The sequence below is a fragment of the Micromys minutus genome (assembly GCF_963924665.1).
Source record: "Micromys minutus genome assembly, chromosome: 9".
Classification (NCBI taxonomy): Eukaryota; Metazoa; Chordata; class Mammalia; order Rodentia; family Muridae; genus Micromys; species Micromys minutus.
The window spans coordinates 37,865,386-37,890,820 of NC_137978.1; the positions used below are offsets into that span (position 1 = coordinate 37,865,386).

Here is a 25,435-nt window from a genome sequence, read left to right on the forward strand (position 1 = left end):
AAAAAAAATAAAAGACTAGTTTCTTATCCTTGGTGTCATTTTCAGTATTTTTATATCTCAGTACAGAAAACACCGGGTGAGTAACTAAACAAGTTTGGTATTAACTTTATTCTATTTTCTGTATAACTTTAAGTACATAAAGGTTTATTTCCACAGGCCTCAGGTAATGGGCAGAAGTCACAGGACAATCTCTTCCTCTTTTCCCACCAAAAAAAAAAAAAAAAAAAAGTTTGCATATTTTGGTCAGTGTGTCCTAGAGAGAACTGGGATTTTGCAGTACTAACGTTGTGCAAGATTCTGATGTAAATCAAGACCTAAACAGCCGCAGTGGAGGCCTTAGTCCTATCCAGGTTCCTGCACGGAAGCCCTAAGGTGCTGCGTGTGACCAGCAGGAGGATGAGTGGAGGCGATGACAGTCATCTGGCAGGGAGGAGGAACGCCAGATTCCTTGGAATGCTGTGTTGTTTTTCTTTTTCCCTTTATTCTAAGTTGTTCCCCATGGGAATCAAGGCAGTCATCCCAAGGGGAAAGGGTACTGCTACTGTTCTGCAGCCGCATGAGGAATGCCTGCTATGTTGTGGTGGATGCTGACCCAGGATGGAATGCAGAAGGAAGGATGCTTTTAGGAAACAAGTCTGCTTGGAATGCTGAATGGCAATTCTTAGCTTTTGGTCAGATGCAACCCTGGCCTCACTTGTCAGCAATGGAAAACTAGGTTGGTCAGAACCTAATGGGATCACTGGCTCCTGCTACCTCCATGCTCACCATTAGAAGATTAGTGTGCATTCTGATGTTTGTTTCCAGGATGTTTTGAACCCAAGGACTGTGTGTTGGTAGAATGACCCCCAAAGCTGAAAGCTTCAGTGCCCCAGCCTGGGTCTGCAGCTCCATAAGCTCAGACTGTGGTGCAGCTGCGCTGATGCAAAGAAGCTGCACCTTCCGGTGAAAATCCACTGACCTGCTGTCCCGCCCGCCTCAGCCTGAGGTATATTCAGTGAAGGCAGGTAGCTGGGCTTCTCAGAGCAGAGAAGCAGTTTAAGAGCAGAAAGGTAGAGGAAATCTAGAAAAGAACCGTCTCCATACAGATGTATCCCATGGTGTGAAGGAGAGGGCACAGGACCCATGCATTCGCTTATCCAGCGATTTCCGTCACTGTGGTGACCAACTTCTGTCCGTTCCACAGGGTCTTGAACTGCTCAGGGACTGGGAACTCGCTCTGCAAAAAAGAAGTGACCAGTTGATGGGACTGGAGAAAGGACTAGGTAGCTAAGAGCATTTGCTCTTAACTTGAGCTACCTGCTGTGGTAAAAATAAAAAATGGATCGGCGGCCACTGGTTCCTGCACACCATGTGCCATTTAGCCGGAACCACTTGCCCTGGCTGCTTCTCTACCAGCCAGGAACTTTGCTCACATTCCTCACAACACAGTAAAATAATGACTCAATAACCAACAATTTATCAATCATTTATATGTTAAGTTTTCAAACTACAATATATCCACACAATAAATTCATTGCCAATTAATACAGATATAAACTGCCCACCTAGACAAAATAAAACTGATCTAGTTCAATGGCCCACAGCTCCACATGAATGTAAGCTGACTGAGAACTCTCCAAAACCAGTAGCCACCGATCCATTCTTTATTTTTACCACACATACCAATGTGGTGGCTCAGACCCTTTGTAGTTCCAGTTCCAGGTGACCCAGTGCCCTCCTCTGACCTTAGGCAAACAACCTCCCCAGCCATGCTGCTTGGCATCTGCACTGTCCTGGACACTTAGCTCTAGACAACAGCCTGATGGGAGTGGGGGGCTGGGGGAACAGCACTCTTACTCCTAGTGAACTAAGAAAGGTAGGAATGACCCTCCCTCTAGAACCCCCTTCATAGAACTACCTGGTCTCTGTGTCTGTTGTGTCTATTTACCTGCAGAATGCCAAATATCCACCAAATAGTTTTCTCTAATTCAATAAGTATTCGGTCCTATTTCAGTTGTCTGAGACACTGTAGGAAGATTCTGAGTTTGAGGCCAATCTAGATCGGTAAGACCCCACAGGGAATACAGGTGTATGCCAACAGCCCCAGGTTATTTCTTCTGTTTTTAGTGTCATGTTCCTCAGGGATATAGCTTAGTGGAAAGAATGCTTGCCTAGCATGCACAAAACCCTGGGTTCAATCTCCAACAGAAAAGAAACAGCCCTGTGCTATATGGCTATATCTCAGCTCTTAGGAGTCAGAGGCAGGAGGATCACCATGAGCTCCAGACAAGTCTGGAATACAAGAAACACTGTGGAAGGAAAGATGGAAAAGAAAAGAAAAAGAACTTACAAAATCACCGCCCTCTGTAGGAATGAGGACGTTCATCTCAGAAGACTTGGCACTGACTATCTCGCAGTCCAGGGAGTTCTTGCTCAGGTAAACGTGGCAGCCATCTGTTTTGTTAATGGAAATGGTTGGCACTTTTCCCATCACCTGCAAGAGGGGAAAAGACAACTGAGTCCCAGCATGTATGAGTAGACTAAGCTGCAGAGAGTACTCACTGTTTTAAGTGATTGCACTACTTTACAAAAGCACCCAGTGCACACCAGATATTAGAAACTGGGGATGGGCTAGGCCAAGTCCTAGAAAGAGCTCCCTTAAAGAACCAACTTCCACCACATCCAAAGTAGCTCAGCTTACAGACTTTGGAGAATCAGATTCCTGCCCAAGGAACATCTGCGAGTCTGCTGTGTCTCTCTCAATTAATTCTTCAGGGACCAAAAGAAGAAGCCAAGACATCAAGTTACCTGAACTTTGACATCCCTACTATTGATTATCTCCACAATGCCCACCACGTCATCAAACACCAGGCCAAGCTTCTTACAGTTATCTACAAGAAAAGAAGATCAACAGTGGCACCAAAAAGGCAGTAGTCTAAGACTTTACAAACAAAGTGGCTCTAGCCCTCTGGGGCCAAGGGTCAGAACCTGCTTAGGACAGCAAGGGGGACTCACCTACTGTAATGGAGTTAATTTTGCCCTTGATTTGCAATGTCGTGTTGACACATTTGTAGATGTAAGCCACCTGCTTCAGCTCAGTTTCATCAATCACCAGGTTGGGAACATTCTCCTGGTTTTCCTGATAAGGACACATCCCAGGATTCTTACCACAAAGCACACATCAGCAAAAACAATGCCCATCCCACCAAAAGCCAGAAACAGCCACCCCCTCCCCCAACCGGCACTCTCCAGCTAAACTGTGCTCAAAGCCTTCTTCTTATTCCCTTCTAAGAGTCCAGGCTTAACTCACCACTCTCCATTTCTTGCCTTCCAGTTCCAGCAGAGCTGGTTCCTTCTTTGTGGCTGGTTTGGGGGAGGGGCTAGTTTGGGGTTTAGGTGCAGAGAATGGTTTGGGGCCACTCCGAACTGGACCACTCTGAGCTTTCAGGGCAGGGTTCTTGTGAGTCTTCATGTCATCAGATACGTGTTTCAGAGCTGTAAGAACACACCACAGCTACCTCGCTCCTGCTCTTCATACTAGAGCTTTGGGCTGAGGCAATAAACAAGGTCTGCTATTACTAGTCCTTAGCAGAAACTTCAAAGCAAGAGCTCAAGCTCTTGAGAGACCATCTTGCAAAACAGCTTTGAAGAACTGCCTTTATGTTTTCTCTTGTCCTCTTAAGTTATATGGTTTTAACCAAGTGTTGGCATTTGACTTCCTACCTTTCTCTTACGTATATTAATTACACACACTAATGTGTTCCACTGTGATTTTTCATACACATATGGAATGTGTTTTGTTCATATTTACGCCCACTACCTTCTCTTGCTCCCTTCCACTTCTACTGACCCCTTCCTCCCCTCACAAGTTCCCTTCTATTCCATGTGTCTGTGCTTTTAGGACCATGGGTAAGAGGTTATTTACTGATCTCTTCTATCAGCTAGTCTCCAGTCATCCTGTCTTATGTGCTTATAGCCATACTGGGTGTTAGCAAATTTAATCTAGTTAATTCATATTCAATTAAAATTAAAACTTACTCATTTTTTTTTAGCTTTTTCCTTTTTCTTTGAAAAGATTGCAATTAGTGAACAGGCTGGCCCAAAGTTTGCTAACTGCATAAAGCAAAAATGAGTGCCAGTTTTAGCTCTACTGTTGCTTACTACTGCTTCTGGTTGTAATGTATTTGGTTTTGGAAGTAGGAGCTGTTTTGTGAGGGGGCACAGTGAGATCCACCTTATTCCACGGGGCTGGAGATCCATATCTGCTACTTCCTTACCCATTACATGGTTCCTTTGTTGGAAAATGTGTATCTCATGGCTGTACAGCATCCCATCAAGAGGATATACCACAGTTAATAGCCATTTCCCTTAATGCTGGATATTTCCCTAATTATACCACTACTGGCTACTATCAATAACTGTATATGAAAATATTTTTATTTTAAGTTAGTCAATAAGTCAAGTAAGAATTCCACTAGCTAGTATAGAAGTGTCTACTTTCTCTGTAACCATAGGTCCCTATTTGGCAAACTTCCTGTGTGACAAGAATACATCCTGAGACGTTAGCATCCTAACACATGACTTCAGAGACCAGGTGGAACCATGCCACAGGCTCTGGGAAAACCGCCATCACTGTGAGCTGGCTCAGATGCCCTGTGCATGCTACTTAATGACTTCACTGGTGCTACCCTTGTTCAATGTCTACTTATGAATTTACTGTAGGAAGGGAGAGGGGAGTCAGGGGACAATGTGCAGGAGTGGGATCTCTCCTTCCACCACGTGGGTCTCAGGAGTCAAACACATCATCAATCAGGCTTGGTGTGCACCTTCACCCACTGAGCCAGCTGTTCTTAACTCAGTTATCACTGTGGGTGTGAGGACACATGCTAGTGTGCACATGGAGGAGAGGACAGACTACCAGGCTTGGCCTACAAACATCTTTTTACCTACTGAGCCATCTTACTGGCCTGTTGGTCACCAAACTTAATTCAAGTTTGATGTCCCTTTGAGTAACTTGAAGGCAAGTGACACCCCCAAATGAACGTTTCCAATGCAAGCCAGGATTCTGGTTTAGACTGGTATCTGATTGATGCAGTCTAATGCAAACCATTTGCTTTACCAACTGCCCATGCTAAAATACTCACCATGTGTGATGCTTTCCCCCTGATTAATCTGTGCAAACAGTGCTGATCGAGAAGCAGAGTCGTCAGAGCCAGAACCAGTAGGGACTGGGGGAGGAGGCGGGCCTGGTGGGGGAGGGGGTGGGCCAGATCCCACAGAGGGTCCAGATGGCAATCCGCTCAGTTCTTTTGCCACAGGCCCCTGAACAGAAATGCAAGAATACAGTCATACACTCCTCATCTTCTATATTTTTATTTGCTGTGGGCTGTGTATTTATTACAGTATTTAACTTGTTAATTTATAATAGGGGCCTGTGTTTGTATTTTTAAGTTTATTTTAACTGACTCTCATTTTATTGTGTATGTGTATTTTGCCTACATGCATGTGTATTCTACATGTGCTCCTGGTAGTTAAGGAGGACAGAAAAGGGTGTTGGAGTTATAGACAATTGTGAGCTGTCCTGTAGGCACAAAGAATCGAAACCAGGTCCTCTAACAGATTAGCCAGAGCTCTTACTGCTAGACCATCCCCACAGCATTCCTTTTCTGGCCTTGGGTGATCCTATCCTGGAGAGAAAAGGGAAGGTTCACTAACCGTCTTACTCCAGGCCAGGCCAGTGGTATGGAACTCCTTGATGTAAGCCTGCAGTTCCGTCCATATACTCAAGTAAGCTCGGACCCAGTCCACATGCTTTTTATCTCTGAAAATCACAAAAGAAGCTTAGAGTGCGGTAGCAACTCCAGACCCCCTCCTGCCCACTGGCTCACATCCTCCTGCTGTGGCATTTCTTAGGCTCTGCTCAGTGACAGCTTCCCTATCACCAATAATATTTTTCTAATTAGTTTATTTTATGTGTATGGGTGTTTTGCCTACACATATACCATCTATAAGCCACATGTTTGCCTGATGTCCAAGGAGACCAGGATTGGGTGTTGTATCCCCTGACTGTTGGGAATCAAAGTAGGGTCCTCCCCAGGAGCTGTCAGGCTCAAAATTGCTTAGCCGCTCATCAGTGATGTTAAAAAAAAAAAAAAAAAAAAAAAAAAAAAAAAGCTGGCCATGAGGTACACACCTTTTCCTAGCACTTGGGAGGTAGAAGAGGTGGATCTCTGAGTTTGAGGCCAGGACAGCCAGGACTATGTAGAGAAACCCCGTCTCAAAACAAGCAAACAAAAACAAAAAACAAACAAAAGAACCAAAACCTTACCCTCTTACCCTAATTAGACCAAATTCCCACAGAGCAGGGACCTGGGTTACATGTTTATCTTTGGCAGCAGTATTTATCAATATTTTTGTTAGGACCAATTTTTTTCCCCAAAATATACCATAGGCAGAACCTAACAGCAAGGCTGTTAAAAACACATTTATGTAGGAAGCCACAGTAGAGCCAAGATTAGTGAAGCATTGCCATGGGACTGAGGGATTCCACGAGCCCACTGCCTATGTCAGCAGTGTGCCCACAAGCCCACTGCCTATAACAACAGTGTGCCCACAAGCCCACTGCCTATAACAACAGTGTGCCCACAAGCCCACCACCTATATCAACAGTGTGCCCCAACTACAGGTGCTCCTTTAAGAGGAACAGTCAGCTGGCACTGTGGCCCAGCACTCAGGAGACAGAAGCAGGTGGATTTCTGTGAATTCAAAGCCAGCCTGGTTTATAGTTCGAGTTCTAGAACAGACACATATAGAAATACTGTCTCAAAAAGACAATAAGCAAACAAAACCAAAAAGAAAGGGGGTGGGGGACAACAATCAGCATTTATTATAGAAGATACACTGCATTGTGTCTAGAATAACCCTTCTTTTTAAATGTTAGCTGGAAGGTTCTGTGCTTACTTAGCCCAAGACCTAGCCAGCTATAAAATGACAGTGTAAATTCCAAATAGGGTATGGGTAATTCCGGGCGTCTAGAAGGATTTATGAAAGTGTGAGGGGTTGTGGGACACATTTCACACAAATGAAGGCTTTTTTCTTACACAGCTTCAACAAATGTCTATTGACTGATGATGTCTGTATAGTTTTAGCTAAGCAACTATAGTTATTCCAGCTCAAAAACTAGCAACGGAGAGTCCCTCAGGACGAGCATGGTTATGTGGCTAGAACACAATGACTGACCCTGGAACACATGAATACACAGGGTAACTCTCTCAAGCCCTACTGACCCCTTCGCCATAAAACCATCTGATACAAACAAGCAACTTAAAGACCTGGAGAGATGGCTACTTAGTTAAGAGCAGTGGCTGCTCTTCCAGAGGACCCTGCATCAATTCTTTAAACACGAATGGTGTCTCCTAAGATCTGTAACTTCAGTTCCAGAGGATCCAAAGCTCTCTTCTGGCTTCTGAAGGCACCAGGCATGCACACAGTGCATAGACTTATAAGCAAAAAAGAAAAAAAAAAAAAAAACCCATACATATAATAATGATAATACAGTAATCTTAAAAAAGCAACTTAAAAGGCATTAATGTTACCTCCAACATAACCCCCTAAACCTGGGGTTATTGACTAGGAAACTAAAGAGCCCCTGACAGTCAGAGTGGAAAAAAAGATGGGAGCAGAAATATTCCCTGCTTGCAAATGCAGTTTCTATAAGCTGGGAGCTACTGTTTCCATGAAACAGCCTTGAAGTGAGAAGACCACACGAAGTCACTCCAAGAGGTCACAGCTGCATTTGTCCTGCCCCCCTGGGGAAAGGCAGACTCACACATCTCTGTACTCCTTGAGGACTCGGTTTGTGTAAAACATGGCCGCATCATTCATCTCTTTCACAAAGGGGCCAGGTTTTGCAGCCTGTGGAGAAAGAAGCAGCCAGTGACAAGAGAGCCTCTGCAGCCATATCCCCTTTCCTGCTTACACTTTCCCTTCCCTCTTACCAGAGCCACCCAGCCCAGGGCCTGGATGCTTTCACTGACAGCTGATAAATGATTAAAAAACTTGCTGCCTCGGTTCTTCTCCCTGAAGGTTATAACTTCTTGGATCTGCTCTGAGATAGGTGCCAACAAATCAGAGAGTTTATTCTAGGAGAGATGGGAAATGAATGCAGTTAGTATTTCTAAAAAAAAAAAAAAAAAAAAAACATACATATATACATATTAGAATTGACTCTTAACTCTGAAGGCAGGTGTTTCTCCTCTTCAGTTTACAGAGACAATATTCTATGTAACCTAGAATCCAGAATACTCCTGCCTTAGCCCCCAAGTGTTGAAATTATAACCATGTACCCAAAGAGCTGGCAACGGGAGAATGTATTATGGCCTATAATGAACACTAAGGTAAACTTTGTATCCACCCCACCTTGACTCACATGGCTAAGATACAACTCACATCCTTCCTCTGCATAGTTTCAAGTCCTCAAGAGAGACTCTGTGCTTGGAACCTATATTCTATACAGAAAAGCCCCTCCCTCCATCCAGGCCATTTGTCTGTTTTCTGACCCCCTAATAGAAGACACAGCTCATTCTTGTTTCTTATTTCTCTTCTTCCACTCCTCTAAATGCTTCATGTGGCTTCCCTATCACATGTCAATATAACCAATCTTGATACCTTACATACAACACTGCAAACTATCTCTGGACCCATGGATGTCCTTCCTTTCCCTCGTTTCTCAGTAAGACGGGATCCCATGCAGCCCAGACTGCTCTTTATGTAGCCGAGGATGACTTTAATTCCTTCTGATTTTTGTCTTCACTTCCCAAATGCTAGAATTTTGGTGCTTCTTTTTCTGTTAATTTTGTCAAAGACCAGGGCTTTGTCTGAATTCTCTGTCCTCAACGCACCCTGAGCCACACACAGCAGCTGCTGAGCAGAGATCTGGTGATTCAAATGCAGTCCGTTCAAAGGCACTTAGTGAGATGGCTAAGCCTTGTGTTCCTATTTTTTGGTCCTCCCTCCAAACCAGGTTTCCTAACCATGTCAGTCCTCAGGTCCTATGTGCACACAGTCTAACATGAAGTAGGAAAACTTCTCTAAAGTACTAATCAGTGAATATCTGTTCCCCAAAAAACTTCACTTTCATAAATAGGTGGAAAATAAGACCAGCCTGCAGTCTGTGGTTTTGCTAACCTTAGTCTACAACATGAAAGTGCTTTATTCATCTGGGAAAGGGTGAACTTGGAGAAAAGACTGAGATGAAACACTCTTGTCACTCAAGACAGACATTTATATTATCTGCATCATTTTCACAGACTTAGGCATGACAAGGATTCAAGGGTTTTATTTATTTCACCTTAGCAGGAAGACTTGTTTTAGCATCTTCTGTGACCAGGAAAGCCTACGACAAGTTAATAATCTTCCATACCAGGCAGCAGAAAATGCTGACGTAAGAGTCGAGTTAAAGGGAGGTAAAGGATAAAGGGAATCCCAGTTCCAAAGGCTCAGCATCCTTACCACTGCCTTGCCACCCACCCAACACTAGAGCTGCCTCTGTTTCCTCACAAAAGCAGTGGCATCCCAGGGGCAACTAAAGTAATGTACAAAATGACAGAAAACAAAAAGTCATTGGGGACCGATAACTACCCAAGGCACAGTCCCATGGGGCACTTGAGGCTGCTTTTATGTCTGTAAATTACTGTGTATTATTGTATCATGTTGTGACAGCCTCTTGGAAATTTGTTTGCCCTGAACATCAGACCAAACTGAACTATCTAATACACTTACACCGGCTGGCTGCTGGCACTGAGAAGCTGTGACCAGGAGAGCTCTCTCCAGCTTCAGGCCTGTGTGGACCATCTCCGCCTGCAGGATAAAGCAATCTGCTGTCACACCCACAGACCCTGGTGGTATCCAAGCCCTCCATGTTGTCTGCCTCATGTGTTCCAGAGTTAGGGACTGATACCAGAATCACATTCACTGTTTCTGTTGGAACTGTCAAGGGTAAATAGCCAGAAGTGGAAATAAAGATAATCAGCCATAGGTGAAGGCAAGTTAGTGAGTTCATATAAAGTACTTTGGGATCTATCTATTTGGGTGTTTGGTTTTGGGGGTTGTTTGTTTGTTTGTTGAGGTACTAGGGATAGAATCCAAGGCTCAATGAATGGTACAAAAATATTCTACCACTGAGATAATACTATATCCCAGTCCCAAGTAAATTTGCTTAAATTTACTTTTATTATTTATTCATGTGTCTGTGCAGATCCCAATTAAGGCCAGAAGAGGGCGTCAAACCCCCTGAACTGGAGCTGTAGATTGTTGTGAAGCACCTGAAGTGGGCTGGGAGTAGAGTGCAAGCCACGTGCAAGAGCGGCTCTCCAGCTCCTCATTTTATTTTATTTTATTTTATTTTTTGATGTTTTGAGACAGGGTCTTAAAAGTATGACATCCTCCTGTAGTCTCCCAGGACTAGGATGACAGGCAGAGCTACCACATTGCAGCTGGATTTGTACTTTCAGAGAAAAAAAGTGACGTTTTATTTTTTTTCCCCAAGGAGCTAGAGAGGGCTCAGCAGTTTAGAGCACCAGCTGTTCTTCCAAGGGACCCAGAGTTAGTTCCCAGCACCCATCATGGCTCATAGCATCTGTAGCTCAACTTCTAGGGTATTCAATGCCCTCTTCTAGCCTCTCTGGGCACTATGCACACAACTGGCTTATGGACTTGCATGCAGGGAAAACACCAGGACAGAGAATGTTTTTAAGAAGGTGGCTTAAATCTTGTTCAGTGTTGCACGACTGTCTGAAGTAAAGAGTACACCACCGCCCCCACCAATGGAAAGTCCCAGCACCGCTCCACAGAGCTCACACCTCTCAGACTCTGCCAACGGCTGGTGGATAAGGGGCTCGGGTCAGTTAGATCCTAAATAATTAGAAATGATCATTCAGTGTACCAGCAAAAAGGTGCTGGGTCTCAGGAGAGATGCAGTGTGTCTGTGAGTGAGGGATGCAGGAGGTGGTGACAGTGTAGGAGGGAAAGCATGAAGGGAAGTGGGAGGACAGGCATCTGTCATTGCCTACTTCATTCTCACAGGGGGCTAGATGGAAGTAATCCATATTAGCATAGCTAATAACTACCATGCACAGTTTTATAGACGCTAAGTCATGAGAGTGATTCTTCCAAATAAGCCACCCTCCACTTGGTTACATAACATTAAGGTAAGACTGCAAGGACCTTTGCCACCACACGCTACCACAAAGATGAACACAGCTGTATTTCATGACCAAACAAGCTTTGTCATAAAAGAAACACAAAGCATGTAGTAAAACAGGAGGCCTAGAAAAATATACTCCATTTCTGTTTCTGGACCAATGTAGAAGAAAAGTCAGGAAGCTCCTAGGGGGCCCCTATGCTGAGGGTGAAGGAGATGTGAAGAAAGCTTCCAGCCATTAAATAGGAAGGAAAAAGAAAGGCCCCACATCCTTACGTGTTTGTGCACATCTCCCCCAATCTCCTTACTCATCTTCAAGTACTCTGCCACAGGATTGGCAAGCAGCGTGTCAAATGCTTGCACATATGGAACTGCTCCTGGGGAAGGCAAACACACCCAATAGGAAGCATCAGTCATGCACCAGAAGGACTAAAAAAGACACGTGAGTGATGAGTGCTGGCACTTATGTGGTCATCAGGACACTGTCAGGTATCTGTCCTTCCTGCCTGCTTGGACGCAGCGTCCCTTCTTGTCCACTACGGCACACACCTGGCTAACTAGCCCACAGGCTCCCAGGATGTCCTTGCCTCCCACCTTGACACAGGAGCACTGGGATTATAGACTCACGCTACCATGTGCAGTGTTAAGAGAGCTCTGTGGACTGAACCCAGTGAATCCTGTCCCCAGACAGAAGTTTCTAGAAAGTGGAGAGCCAATGAGACACAGTGCACAGAAAACAGAAGCAGGAGTCAGGCAGCAGAGCTCTGGCTCTAACCCCATCACTAACTGAATCTGTAACATCCTTACTCTCTGGGCTTAATGTTCATCTATAAATTGAAAACAAACGTGAAGATCCTCCAAGATCCCTTTCATCTCTAACAGTCTATGTCTGGCTAGTATTAAGGCAAAATGGATAACTGGCCATATCACTTAGAAAGAAGAAACTAGTATCACTTGTCACTTGACAGAATGACTAGTCATTCTGCTACAGAAAGGACAGGAAACACCACACAAGCAGGAAGTTCTTGCGTTAAAATTATTTAACCACAGGGAGGTCTGTACCAAGTCACTTCCTTCCTTATCTGTTCCCAGGAGATGAACTACCTATCTAAGTCTGGGGGATGCACTCCAGAGAAGGTTCACCAGGACAGAAAAACTAGGCCAGGATCACACAGAGCAGCCCACTGGGTCTGGCTTACCTTTTGAAGGACTGTCTCCATATCCACAGTGCGTATCAGAAGTATTTGACACTGCCTCCAGGCGGCCCACTGCCCTCTCCAATCTTTCTACAAGATTTTGCATGTCAGCCATAATGTTCCACCTGCTGAAACAGATCAAATATCTTATGTTATTTTAATATTATACCCACATGAGGTGAGGAGGATGCCAATTCTGTGGAACAAGATAATTTAGTAATAAAATACAGGGGAAAGTCATCTAGAACATTTGCAAAACCATGCAGACTTCATTAAGTAAGAAAACTACTTAGGAAGAAGTGTTTGCTAATACAAATCTTATTCAAATGCTTGAAGACTTAGTATATACTAACAAATATTTGTGTAGGAGTTTAGAATTTACAAAGTAGGCCATACATACTTTCTCAGGTTAAACCTCCCTACAACTATTCGGGATAATTACTATACTCTTTTTGGAGGATGGGAGGTTTAGCCCATCTTAGATAAGGTCTTATCTAAGCCCATCTTAGTTTAGGTCTTCTTAGATAAGCGCTCTACCACTGAGTCACACCCTCAATCAATCACCATAACTTAAAGATAGAAATTTAATTTTCAGAAACATTTAATGCCTTGTCTCTAGTAACACACTAGTCACCACAGAAGCCAACATTCAAACCTCCAAGCTATACATTCAATGTGGTTTCTACCCACCCCCAACTTCCTGTCTTCAGTGGGACATCACATACCAGGATAAATACCATCCTTACTAACTTTTTACTAAAGGTGGGAGAGGGTATTTAACTTATATACTAATAGCTACCAAACAAACTGGGGAAAAAGCCAAAGGTGACAGAAGCTGCAGATAGAGTGGCATGGAGTTTCAAAGACGGGCTGAATACATCAGCTGGGAGATCAGATAAGGGTATCATGAAGCTGCCATCTGAGCCAAGCTCAAAAGAGAATGGGTGGGGTCTGGATATGCAGCCTAGGAGACCACAGACCTGAAAGCTTGCTACACACTTTTCACAGTACCTTACCTGAACTGGCCTCATTCTCTCCAAGAGAGGAGAAAGGCTAGTTATCTAGTTTGCCCCTTACTCCACTCATACTTCTAGGCCAACTACCAAGCTGTTTAGGTTGAAGGTGTGCAGCACTTACATATGAACCTATACACATCATGAGACCACAGGAGAACAGAGCTCTGATAGTTGTTTGGACTACACACCCAAGTGTGAAACATTACCTATCTGCACCTGTACACAGTAACTGTGGTTACAGAATTTCAGTTAATTCCTTGACTTATTCTGATTCATCAAAACATTAGTTAATTCAAGTAATTGAAGATGACTGGACTCAGAGACTCCTAAGACAATCAGAATCTTCCCCAAAATGATAGATAAGATGCCAGAGTATCTCACTTGGCATTAGCTTCCCTGTGCAGGAGATAAGCTGCTCGCCAGACAATACAATCTCTGTTCATTCTTCTCCCGAATCCAGTCGCTTGTTACCAAATGTTTTTTGAGTGTCAGTGCTGGGGGTAGGGAAATAATAGTAACCGTGAGAAATCAACTTTTCTGTTTCCTGAACTGAAGCGGCAGCAGGAACCTCTGGGTCTGTCCCTGCTCACAAGGGAACCATCACACAATATTCAAACTGCTCCTCTGATCCATTCTGGGTACTGGCCAAGGCAGACTCACATGTAACCCACACTATAAATCTAAAGGAACAAACTAGATCCCAAAGCTGCCACCCAGTTCTGCTGTACAACATGCTCTGTCACACATAAAGGTAGGAAGTGAGGCCAATGCTAACATAGGAAATACAATCCAATAATAGAAAGTACAATATAAACTGTGTAGGACAGTACAAGCTACCACAGCTGTGAAAACTAATGTCATTTTATCTTAAGATTTATTTTTATTTTACATGAATGACTTTTTGTTTACAAGTATGTCTGTCCATTTTTTATATATGGATAGCCCCCAGAAGACAGAAGGTCAGATTTCCTGGAACTGAAGCTACAGACATCTGTGAGCTGCCATATGGGTGGGTAAATTGAACCCAGGTCTTAAGCTAGTGCAGCCAATGCTCTTAACCACTGAGAGCAGTGCTGGGGAAGGTGAGGAATTGTATTTCAGTCTGAGGTACCTTTGGGACAGCCAGGGTTAGATGTCTAAATGGAAGCTGCATCTAGGATTCTGAATTCCAGAGAATGGCTTGACTTCAATATGCTGCTCTGAGGTGTCCATCTCTCCAGCCCTGACAACTAATTTCAAACGTTTAAAATAATAATCAATGGTAAAAAAGTGTGTCCTCCTCTCAAAAGACCTGAGTTCTGCTCCTTAGCACCCACTTCAGAGAACTCTCCACCACCTATAATTCCAACTTCAGGGGATCTAATGATTCGGCCTCTGGGGACACTTATATTTACATGCAGATACCCACACAAATACACATAATTTAAAAAATTAATCTTCCTCTAACTCCCAAGTTGCTAAAGATGATGCTGAACTCCAAATCCTACTGTTTCTATCTCCCATATGCTAAAAATACAGTATGAACCACCTTACCTGGATATAAAACTACCATTTATAGCTAATCTCCTCCTACCACTAACCAAATATAGAGCAGTAACCAGGGCTTTGGGGTTGTTTTGTTTTGTGGGAATAGAGTGAGATTTGATAGGTTGTGGGAAAGAACGTCCAAAAGCAAAGGGACCCAACGAGAAACCAAATGACACGACTTTCTTCCCAAGTGCTCAGATTACAAGTGTGAGCCACCACTTCCAGCAAGACACACTTCTTACCCTACACACTCTCTCAGGGTGATCATGTCTACTTCTCCCTAGCCCTCAATTGCTGATACTATAGAAACACAATCAACCCACTGCAAGCACTTATCTGTTAAAGACCCCAGAGCAGAATATTGAAGTCAAGCCATTCTCTGGGATTCAGAATCTTAAATTCAGCTTCCATTTAGACATCTAACCCTGGCTGTCCTAAAGGTACCTCAGACTGAAATACAATTCCTCACCTTTCCCGGCACTGCTCTCCCAAGCCCTCTGCAAACCGTCTCAGTGGTCCAGCACTGTTGGCTATCACATAATTGCCCAAGCTAATAACCTGGAAACTGTTAGCCAGAATATAGTGAACAAGAGTGGTCTTTCTGCTGTTTTGTAGAGACAGGGTCTCACACAGGATAGGATAGCCTCAAAATTCCTGATTCTCCTGCCTACACCTCCCAAATATTGCATGAAACACATCTTAAATAAATAAATCTACAGGCTTTATTTTGCATACCTCAAGAATAAATGTCCCTTGCCTTCATCTGGACTTTAACCCACCAACCCCCCCCCAGGAAAAAAAAAACACAGGAAAAAAAATTACTTAGACTTTGCCTTGGTTACTGCCATAACTTCCTAGCTAATCTCCTAAATTCAGCAACATACCCTTTCAGCCATGTCAAATGCAAATATAATTAGGATGTACATTTTTTTAAAGCTTGTGGGGATGGGTGTGGATATCGGAGGGGAGTCGGAGCGGGGAGAGGGATGCTTTTAAGGTGTTGATTCTCTCCTTCTACCTTGTTTTGAGGCACAGTCTCTCAGTGTTTCTTGAGGTTGCACTGAGTATGTGATCTTTGGTTGATTCTCTTGTCTCTGCCTCCCATCTTGCTGGCAGAATGCTTAGACTACAGATATATGCCCCAGCATCCACCTGGGATTTTTTTCCCAACGTGGGTTTTGGAATCAAACTAAGTCAATAGGTCTTATATAGCATGAGCTTGTCCTTACTGTGCTATTGCCCTGGCCCATAACAGGGCCATGTTTTATTTAATACCGTTCGGTATTCCACATAGCATTGAGGGTAAAGTCTAAATAAGCCTTTCCACCAAATGGCCCTACGCTATCACCTATCCTCACCGGGTCTGACCTCTCACCACCTGTCTTAACCACTTCAGCAGCCAACTCACTGCATTTCCATAAATGGCCATGTCTTCACTCACTCACTGAGCTGCCCGACTTGTGTGGCTGCACTTTGCTCCGCCTCAGGAACTCTTATTGTCCTTTTAGTCTTAGGGAATATGTCACCAGGCAATCTGCCACCCTAGGGCAGGGATCATGGCTTCTCTTTGTAAATCCAGCATTAGAAAATTAACCAGCTAAATATACAGTGGCTCTTTGGACAGATGAATGAAAAAATGAGTGAGACCCTACCCACTGACATCCAAAGCAGACCTGCCAACTCTGTGGGGCGTGTTTCTTCCTCCTTCTTAAAATTCTTTGCTTGTTTTTGTAAAACCTTACAAATAATGTTCACCTGGAAATAAATGCTGCTTTCTCAGGCACAATTCACATTACTGTATAGATTTCATGGAACTAAGTGACACAGAGAAATGGTTTTGCTTATTAGACTATGACGTTTCAGGGCTCGAAAGATGGCACAGAAGGTAAAAGTACATGCCACCAAGTCTGACAATCTGAGTTCAATACCCAGGACCCACGAGGCAGAAAGAGAACCAGCAAGCCATCCTCTTCTTATACACACTGTAATGTTTTCTTTCATTTAAAAAAATTTTTTTTAGCTGAGCAGTGGCATGGTGCAGGTCTTTTATCTCAGCACTGGGAAGGGAGAGGCAGGTAGATCTAAGTTCCAGACCAGCCTGGTCTACAGAGTGAGTTCCCGAAGAGCCAGGGCTACACAGAGAAACTCTGTCTCAAAAAAAAAAAAAAAAAAAGAAAGAAAGAAAGAAAAGAAAAAAGAAAAAAAAGTTGTGTGTGTGTGTGTGTGTGTGTGTGTGTAGGGGAAGTAAACTGAGCCATTTCTCCAAGCCCACTTACAAAAGCGAGTGCCCATGCACACACACGCGAGAGCACACGCACAAACACACACACACACACACACACACACACACACACTTTTTTGTATGTGTGGGATCTATGACTTTGAAGCAGCTTGATCTATATAGTGAGAGTTTCAGGCCAGCAAGAGCTACAGAGTAAGGCCTTTTCTCTAAGATAATAAAAGAAATAGACTATGTTTAAAAAAAAAAAAAAAGTCAGGAATGTATGCACTATGAAAATAAGGCAAGCTGAGTCAGATAGTCTAGAAAAGCCGGCTAGTGTAGGGTCTGCTTGACATAAAGACGGAAGTGAAAGAAGGAATTCAGAAGAAAGAAAGCAAAGCATTTACAAGCACTGTCTGGTAAACGGAATAGGAACTGAATAAAAGGGAAAATATCAGGGTCTGTAAGGTTGCACACCTATCAAGCGCCAAAATGCTCAGGAAAAGATGAAGGCTACTACAAAAGACTTTGGGGGGGGGGTAAGGCGGGGGGACAGAGATTTGCTAAGTAGCATTGGCTGGCACAGAATTCTCTGTGTAGACCTGCTGGCCTCAAATTTATGGAGATGTTTGCTTCTGCCTGTAGTGCTGGGATTAAAGACATGCTATGATGCCCAACTCATCAAGATGATACTTCAAACAAACAAACAAAAAAAAAAAAACCTACAATAATTGGTACCTGAAAACCATCAATCAGCCTACAATCAATTCCCTTTTAGGCAACTGAGAAAGTGGCACCTAAATTAAGTGCCAGAGTTTTTTTTTTTTTTTTTTTTTTTTTTTAAGGGTGAAATAGTTTCCCTGCCCAAAGGGGGAGAGGCAAAGCTACCTTCCATAGAATAAGCTTCTTGGGATTAAAAGTAACTGTAGAAATCACCTTATAAAAACTCCATTTAATGCCAGAATAGTCCCTTTGACATTCTTAGCAATTAGTTGGGCAGCCTGTGATCAAGCACCTTCAGGGATAGAGAACCCTAGACTTCTGAGACAGCCCATTCTTCTCAGACAGCTCAAAGTATTCCTTATATGGAGGCAAATTTGCCTCCCTGCAACTTCCACCCACTGCTCTCAGCTCTGCCCTTGGAGGGCACACACAAGTGTGAACCAGACGGAGAACAAGGGTAACTGTGGTCCTGACTGAAGGCACCACAGCATTCAGAAGGGAGAGGAGGGCAATTCTAGAGTGACAAGTATGGGGCCTTACAAGAATGATGGCATTAAGGCAGTAGCAGGTTCTAGTTACAGCAAAAAGATGATGTCTGCTTTGATGTACAGTCTGAAGAGTTGGAGATTCTAAATAAAAATGTCCATTAAGTATTTAAAAAGAGAGCTTGGGAAAGGATCAAGCCTGGAGACAATGTTTACAAGTCACTGGCAAGAAAAGCTTCATGACATCACCATGCAGGATACAAGGAAACTATGAGCTTGATTCTCCAGCAATTTTTTTTTTTTTTTTTTTGCAATCTGAAACCAAGAAAAACTAGAAATGGCTCAAGACCTTTGCCAACACTGCTTCGCTTTCGCCATTCTGTATTCCGTGGCACTAGGGAGAGAACCCAGACACTGTGCTACTGAGCTATGTAAGCAACTAGCAACCTCTCAATCTCTTCGTGCCAGCAACTTCTTACTACTCATTAACTCATGCCGAAGGCCATGGGCTGGGTTACTATAGCAGCTCTGGTCACAACTCAAGAGGCCATTAGGGTATTAGTGAGAAATGGTTTCTACTTTATCTCATGGGAGTTCAAAGTCATCAATTCATATAAAACAGAAATGAAAACAACTATCCAAGTCAGCCTATAGTCTTAACCTTAAAATTCTTCTCTTGTCTAGGAAGTGGTGGCACATGCCTTTAATCCCAGCACTCGGGAGGCAGAGGCAGGCAGGTCTCTAGTGTTCGAGACCAGCCTGGCCTACAAAAACAAAACCTAAACAGAGAGGGAGAGGGAGAGGGGGAGGGGGAGGGGTGGAGAGGGGAGAGGGGTGGGGAAGAGGGAAGGGAGAGGGAGAGGGAGAGGAGGAGGAGGAAGAGGAGGAGGAAGAGAAGAAGAAGAGGAAGAAGAGGAGGAGGAGGAGGAAGAAGAGAAGAAGAGGAAGAAGAGGAAGAAGAAGAGGAAGAGGAGGAGGAAAAAAGAAGAGGAGGAGGAAGGAGGAGGAGGAGGAAGAGAAGAAGAGGAAGGAGGGGAAGGAGGAGGAGAAGAATGCTTTTTTGGGCTTGTGTTTGTATGCCTGTTGACATTTTTATCCTAAGAGAGTAAACTATCACAATAGACTGAAAGTGTTAACATGAAGATATTCACTGCAATGTTACACAGTGTTACATATCTATCCACCCTCTACAGTGATGCACCTTGGGCTCCTAATTTTGGGAAACAGCTAAATGGACTGGGGGTGGGGGGGGGGGGCTGGAAGATAAGATTTACAATAGCTAGCACATGACAAAGTTTTCAGGAAACTTCTCTTTCTTTCTAAACTTTCACATATTAGTATAGTACTTTAGAATTTTTTTTAAAAAGCATCTTTAACCTAGCACCCAGGAAGTTGAGGTCAGCGGGTCTACATTATGAGACCTTATTTCAAAAAGAGACTAGGGAATGAGGGAGAACACTAGCTCCTGGGTTGTCTTTTTCAAGCTTCCGCAACACTATATATATTAGTTAGTTCTAGCCCTAATAATATAGAAATTCCCAGTGCTAGGTTCTAGACATGCTAATAGAAAATACCTACATATAGATTGATGTTCTGGTTGGTTTTATGTCAACTTGACACAGCTAGAGCTATCAGAGAGAAAGGAGCCCCTCAAAGAAGAAAAATGCCTCCATAAGATCCAGCTGTAAGACATCTTCTTCACTAGTGATCAATGAGGGAAGCCCAGGCCATTTGTGGGTGGTGTCATCCGTGGGCAGGTAAGGTTCTATAAGAAGGCAGCTGAACAAGTTGTGGGAAGCAAGCCAGTATGCAGCACTCCTTCTTAGCTTCTGATTTAACTCCTGCCCTGTCCCTGTCCTGACTTCCTCCAGTGATGAACAGTGTTGTGGAAGTGTAAGCCAAAGAAACACTTTCCTCCTCAACTTGCTTTTTGATCACAGTGTTTGTTGCAACAGCAGAAATTCTAAAACAGCTGGCTTAACCCAGAAACCAAAGAATCAACTCTGTAAAGATGTCATCTAAATCTAACCCAAATCAGGAGTCACTGTTCTTCCCTAAGATTTTGGTTTCACTGATGAAACCAATGACATTTAGTGACCAAGTCACTGCCACCTGAGGATTAGATTTAAAAAGAAAAGAAAGGCCTATCTTCTAAGGAGGGAAGGAATCCAAGTCAATATCAGGGCTTGTCTCCTATTCCCTTCTGCCATGGTCCTCTATCTGAGATTCCAGGAGTGTGAAACAAGTAATATCACCAAAGCTGAACTCAGATTCAGAACTAGCCGTTTCGATGATTTGGGGCTAACTGTTAGCCTATGACTCCTCTTGCCCTTGGGCTGAAAAGAGTATATGAGCATTCAGCAGGCCCATGTTACTTCCCTGTGTGTACGCTGTGTGACGAACAACTGCACTGCTCACTGCTTCCGGGATGGGTGCTTTAATACAACAGCCTTTCCAACTCACAAACAAAGATATTTTCAAAAATGATATCCATCCTTAGCCATGATTCAGCTACAACTATAGATATGAAAAGATCTGTGACTCTAAGTCTATAATTAATTTAAATATAGGAGTTGTAATGGCCTCTGGAGGAAGAAAAGAGCTAAAAACACTCTACCCCCAAAAAAACCTCAAACAAAAATAGCAAGGCTGCTTATTCCTTCCATTAAACATTTCAACTATTTTCCAGCCAAATGGAAAAGTTTGGCACATGACTGGTAATAGAAGGGAAACAACGCCGCACTGTAGCGAAGGAATATTTTTAGAGCTTTGACTTTTTTTTAATTGGGTTTATATAACGGTATATCAAGAAGAAAGTTTTATGGTGAATGCGAAAGTTATATTAACTTAAAGGAAGAAACTACAAGACTATCACTCTGTAATCCCCACCCACTAAACCCAAGCAAGCTAAGTACTACCAATATGAACATGACCAAGGCAGGAGTCTACAGATCCATGGTATGAAGGAAAGGCAAAGATAACTTGCCAGGTAACTCACATAAACTTTGCTGACAGTTCCTGCCAATCACTGGCCTTTCTCTATTTAAAAAGATTGCAAGTCGGGCGGGCATTGAAGAGATGGCTCAGTGGTTATGAGCACCTGCTGCTCTCAGAAAAGACCCTGAGGCTCCCAGCCCCATCCCAGGCAGTTATGTAACGGGTAACTCCAGTTCCCTCTTCTGGCCTCCATGGTAACCAGCATGAACATAGTGTACATACATGCATGCACTTGGGATGCATATATACATAAAATAAATTTTAAAAATAAATAAAAACAGGGTCTTAGGAGGGTGCCAAGGACTTCCTCGAAAGCACAATGACATCCCAGTATCATAATGAAAACAAATGATTTATTCATTAAAAGTATGATGCTTATAATCTGCCCTACACTGTACTAAATGCAGCTGCAGAGCCTCCTCTGAGACATTAGCTGAGGAAACAGACCCCGGAGAAATAGCTATGTTTTCTATTACTCTCATTTACTCTGTGTGGATGCCTGGATGCTACAGGCCTGGGTAGAGTTCAGAGGACACTTAACAGGAGTCAGTTCTCTTCTGGAACCTTGTGAGTCCCAGGGATAGACCAAGGGCTGTGCTTGGCAGCAGGGGCCTTTATATTATAAGCCATCTCCCCAGCCCACGTACGAAGTTTTCTGAAGCAGTTCTCCACCAGGAGACATTCTTCCCTCCAGGAAACATTTAGCAATGTCTCAAGACATTTTTGGCTATCACGACTAAGGAAGTGCTACCAGCATCCAATGGGTAGAGGCCAGGGATGCTGCCAAGCATCTTACAGGACAGCCCGAATGTCAACTGTGCCAAAGCTGAGGAAAAAACTGGTCTAATATAAGAAGCATAAGGGGAGAACAAATGACTCACATAAAATGCTAATCCAAATTAGAAAGTCAAGTCTGAAAATTAATTTAGGCAAGTGTCTGAGTGGGACTGTGCTATAGCTCACTGGTAGACAAGCAAGCACAAGGCCCAGGGTTGAATAGTGAATCCTTCCAAAATGAAACAAAATACAACACTGCGCAACACAACACACAAAAGTCTAATTGTTGAGGACTGGTAAGCTTGAAGAGAAATTTAGACTTGGTTCTTTGGATTATGAAGAGAATAATGGACAAGGTGAAAAGACAATTGGTTTTCAAGAACTTTAAGCTTCACTCTGGTACAGAAGGTGCGGAGTTAGGTTAGTAGTAGATAAACTGATGATGATATTTAAAGAAATAACCACAACCACTGATAAGGTAGTTTACGGTCCTCAGGTTTCTAATCTCAGCATTAAATTTCAAGCCAAAGGGTTTGACTTCCAATAACGCTTTGTGTTTGCTTTTTTAAGCAAAATGAACCTTGTACTTACAGTTTCACAGAAAACCAAAATGAAGAAGTCATTCCTTTAAACCAGTCAGTCTCTGGTTTAAAAAAAAAAAAAACAACAAAAATCCATGCACTACCATGAACATGGTTGGAAAAAAAAAATCCCCCTCAGGATGGAAACATTTCAGGAACACTGCCTCCTCTCTCCAGCACCTACCACTTGGTCTGCAGAGTTAAGTTATACTTTAAAGTACTTTCATTGCTACCAACTTTATTCAAATTCTCTGCATCATTAATTATGCTCAGTTGACCTACAGAGTATTTCTGCAAAGCAGGAAGTATCTACAGAAAGTTATGTATTCTGGGCTACAGCAACTCAATTAGTAAACGGACAACTACAAAATAAAAATCTAAACACGTTCAGATTAAGGCAACCAAAGCACCCCACCCCACTCCCAGTTTCTACCAAACTCCAGGCCTGAGTATTTCTGAGTAGTACAGACCAACCCTCTTCTGCCACACCTTTGCCCTGGCTAGATCACCACATCACACACCTGTGCCTAGGGGAACTAATGCCTAGAAGGCTCCAGATTTTGTTTTTCTTCAACATTTCACAATTTTACTTCTCTTTCCAATGAGTCTTTTATATTCCTTATCTGAATGGTACCATCAGTATCTTAGGCCAGAACAGCAGCAATTTCTAGACTACAACTATTTCTTCACTCCTATAAATAACAAGCCTCCAGTCCCTTGGATTGCAGCCTTGTAGTTGCCCCAGGCTTCAGCTCGTGACTCTCCTGCCTCAAACTCCAGGTGCGGACATTACAGACACACACTGCCACAGATGACCAAGACTCCAGTTTAATTCTGCTCAACCACAACCCTCTCATTTCCATTTCCACTGCCCCTCTCTAGCTCAAGCCAGGACACAGCAACAGCTTTTAAATATTGGTCTACTCCAGTGTCTGGTCCCTTCCCATTCTGCCAAGTGGAAAACCCTTCAAAGTATTCCCATAGCTTCCAGGCTAAAATCCAAATTCATGACTCCACAACCTCTCATTTTCTCCACTTCTCCAATACTGGAACCACAACAAGGCTGACTAGTCACTTTCACATGCCTAGGTCTCTATGCCTTTCTATCTACAGTACTCTGCCTAGAGTCTATTTCCTAGGCTCATTACATGCCTAAGGAAATCTTCAAACTCTCAAGTCCTCATTTCTGCCTAGAAGTGTGACTCAGTAGCTCTGTGCTCACAGTGCACACACTCAGCCAGCCTTCATTTGTGGGCCCCTCCCCGTACTGTACATCCCACGAGAAAACAAGTGTATTCCTAGCCACAGAGGTTAAGTGCCTAATCTAATCTGTTTTCTCACATATTGGGGTCCAATAAATGCTTAGCAAATGATGAATGTGCTGTCCTGACCCTGGATTTTCACTTCAAGGGAAAGCAATACAAAGAGCTACAGCTGGACAGTTCTGATACTAACTAACCTCTATCTAATATATCCCCACCCACCCCTTCTTGATCTTTTAAAACAGTTCTCTGCCTTTCTTGCTGCATCCTTCCTCAGCACCCTCACCACATTTCTATTTCCTACTGTCTTTCACCGCTAATTCGATGGGGGCAAGGACTAGACTTTTTAAAGCTGTATTCGATGAAATCCTCCATATTGCCAACACAGAATAAACGCAGCAATTCTAAGGCTACAGGCACTTGGCAACCGTGCCAGACCCAACCTGAATCATCTGACTTCAGATCCAGAAGTGGACAGCACCTCCCATAAAGTTAACTTGGGTTTCTAGCTAACAGTGGCCGTCTAAGAGTAAGGGGAGCTCTGAATGTAAACGCAGGGCTAACTAGCCTACGTTAAATTTAACAGACATTCCAAATTTTTAATATTTTATTTTTTTAGTTCTACATACCAGATAGCCTTTAACCTGCAACTGCCCAGATCGAAAGTTAGAGAGGTTCCAAGGAAATGGTTGTGGGAAGGATCTGGGACTGGAAACCTCCCTCTAAAACCAGATTCTTTTCTTTTCCGAGACCAAGTTACCCATCCGAGCAATGGGAACAAGACCTGGTCAGAAGGAAATTCTAAGGTCTCACAGGTTCCATTCAGTTAGTCAGGATGCCTTTAGAAATCAGGCCTCCGCAGAGGTTGATAGGCAGAGCTGCGAAATCAAGGGGAAAGAAAGTGGCTTCCCCAGGACTTCCCGACTCAATCCGGTACCCCAGCCCCACCTCAAGAGACCGCACCCAGGAGCCCGGGATGGCCGAAGAGCCCCAACCCCGGCCCTTTCAACAGGACTCCTCAAACGCGCGTAGGCTAGCAAGGCCGTTACCAACGGCCAGGTTACCAGTGGGCCCCAAAGACCACCCCAATCCTTAACCAACCACCAACCCTCACCTTAAGAGTTCCGCCTCACCTCCGGACTGCGATCAGCCGCTCTCCACTTCCGGCAAGAACCGCCCAGCGGTCTCCGCGCGACCCACTTCCGGGCCCTCACTGGGCGCGGCACCCCCACCGGAAATGAACTACCGGCTGTAACGCTAGCCCCAGAGAGAGGAAGAAGTTTGGCCGCTCGGCTCGTGACTCCGCCCTCATTCCCCGCCACCGGAGAGAGAATCTGGCCTAGGAGCGCTTGCAGAAGGGCTCCGCCCCCAAGGAAGGGGGGAGGAGGGAAGATTCGGAGAATGGGCGTGTCCACGGTTGGTCACGCCCCAAGACCAGACCAATAAGAAGCTGGAGTTTCTAGCCAAGCCC

At 43.8% G+C, this 25,435-nt stretch overlaps 1 protein-coding gene across 4 annotated transcripts; it reads right to left on the bottom strand.

Moving 5' to 3' along the window:
- Positions 1 to 89: 89 nt before the first annotated feature.
- On the bottom strand, positions 90 to 25,435 carry CAP1 (cyclase associated actin cytoskeleton regulatory protein 1). Of its 4 annotated transcripts, none has more exons than XM_080921878.1 (13): positions 25,098 to 25,435; positions 12,379 to 12,500; positions 11,456 to 11,556; positions 9,760 to 9,837; positions 7,977 to 8,120; positions 7,808 to 7,893; positions 5,695 to 5,800; positions 5,124 to 5,301; positions 3,290 to 3,474; positions 2,995 to 3,118; positions 2,788 to 2,870; positions 2,330 to 2,473; positions 90 to 1,216 (listed from the first exon to the last, which is right to left on the bottom strand). In XM_080921878.1, exons 2-13 carry the CDS (start codon positions 12,488 to 12,490, stop codon positions 1,133 to 1,135), a joined length of 1,425 nt encoding a protein of 474 aa, XP_080778004.1. In that variant the 5' UTR covers positions 12,491 to 12,500; positions 25,098 to 25,435; the 3' UTR covers positions 90 to 1,132. The 4 variants fall into 4 exon arrangements, with proteins under 4 accessions (XP_080778004.1, XP_080778003.1, XP_080778002.1 ...); XM_080921877.1 differs by having other exon boundaries at positions 12,379 to 12,503; positions 25,098 to 25,195; XM_080921876.1 differs by having other exon boundaries at positions 25,079 to 25,186.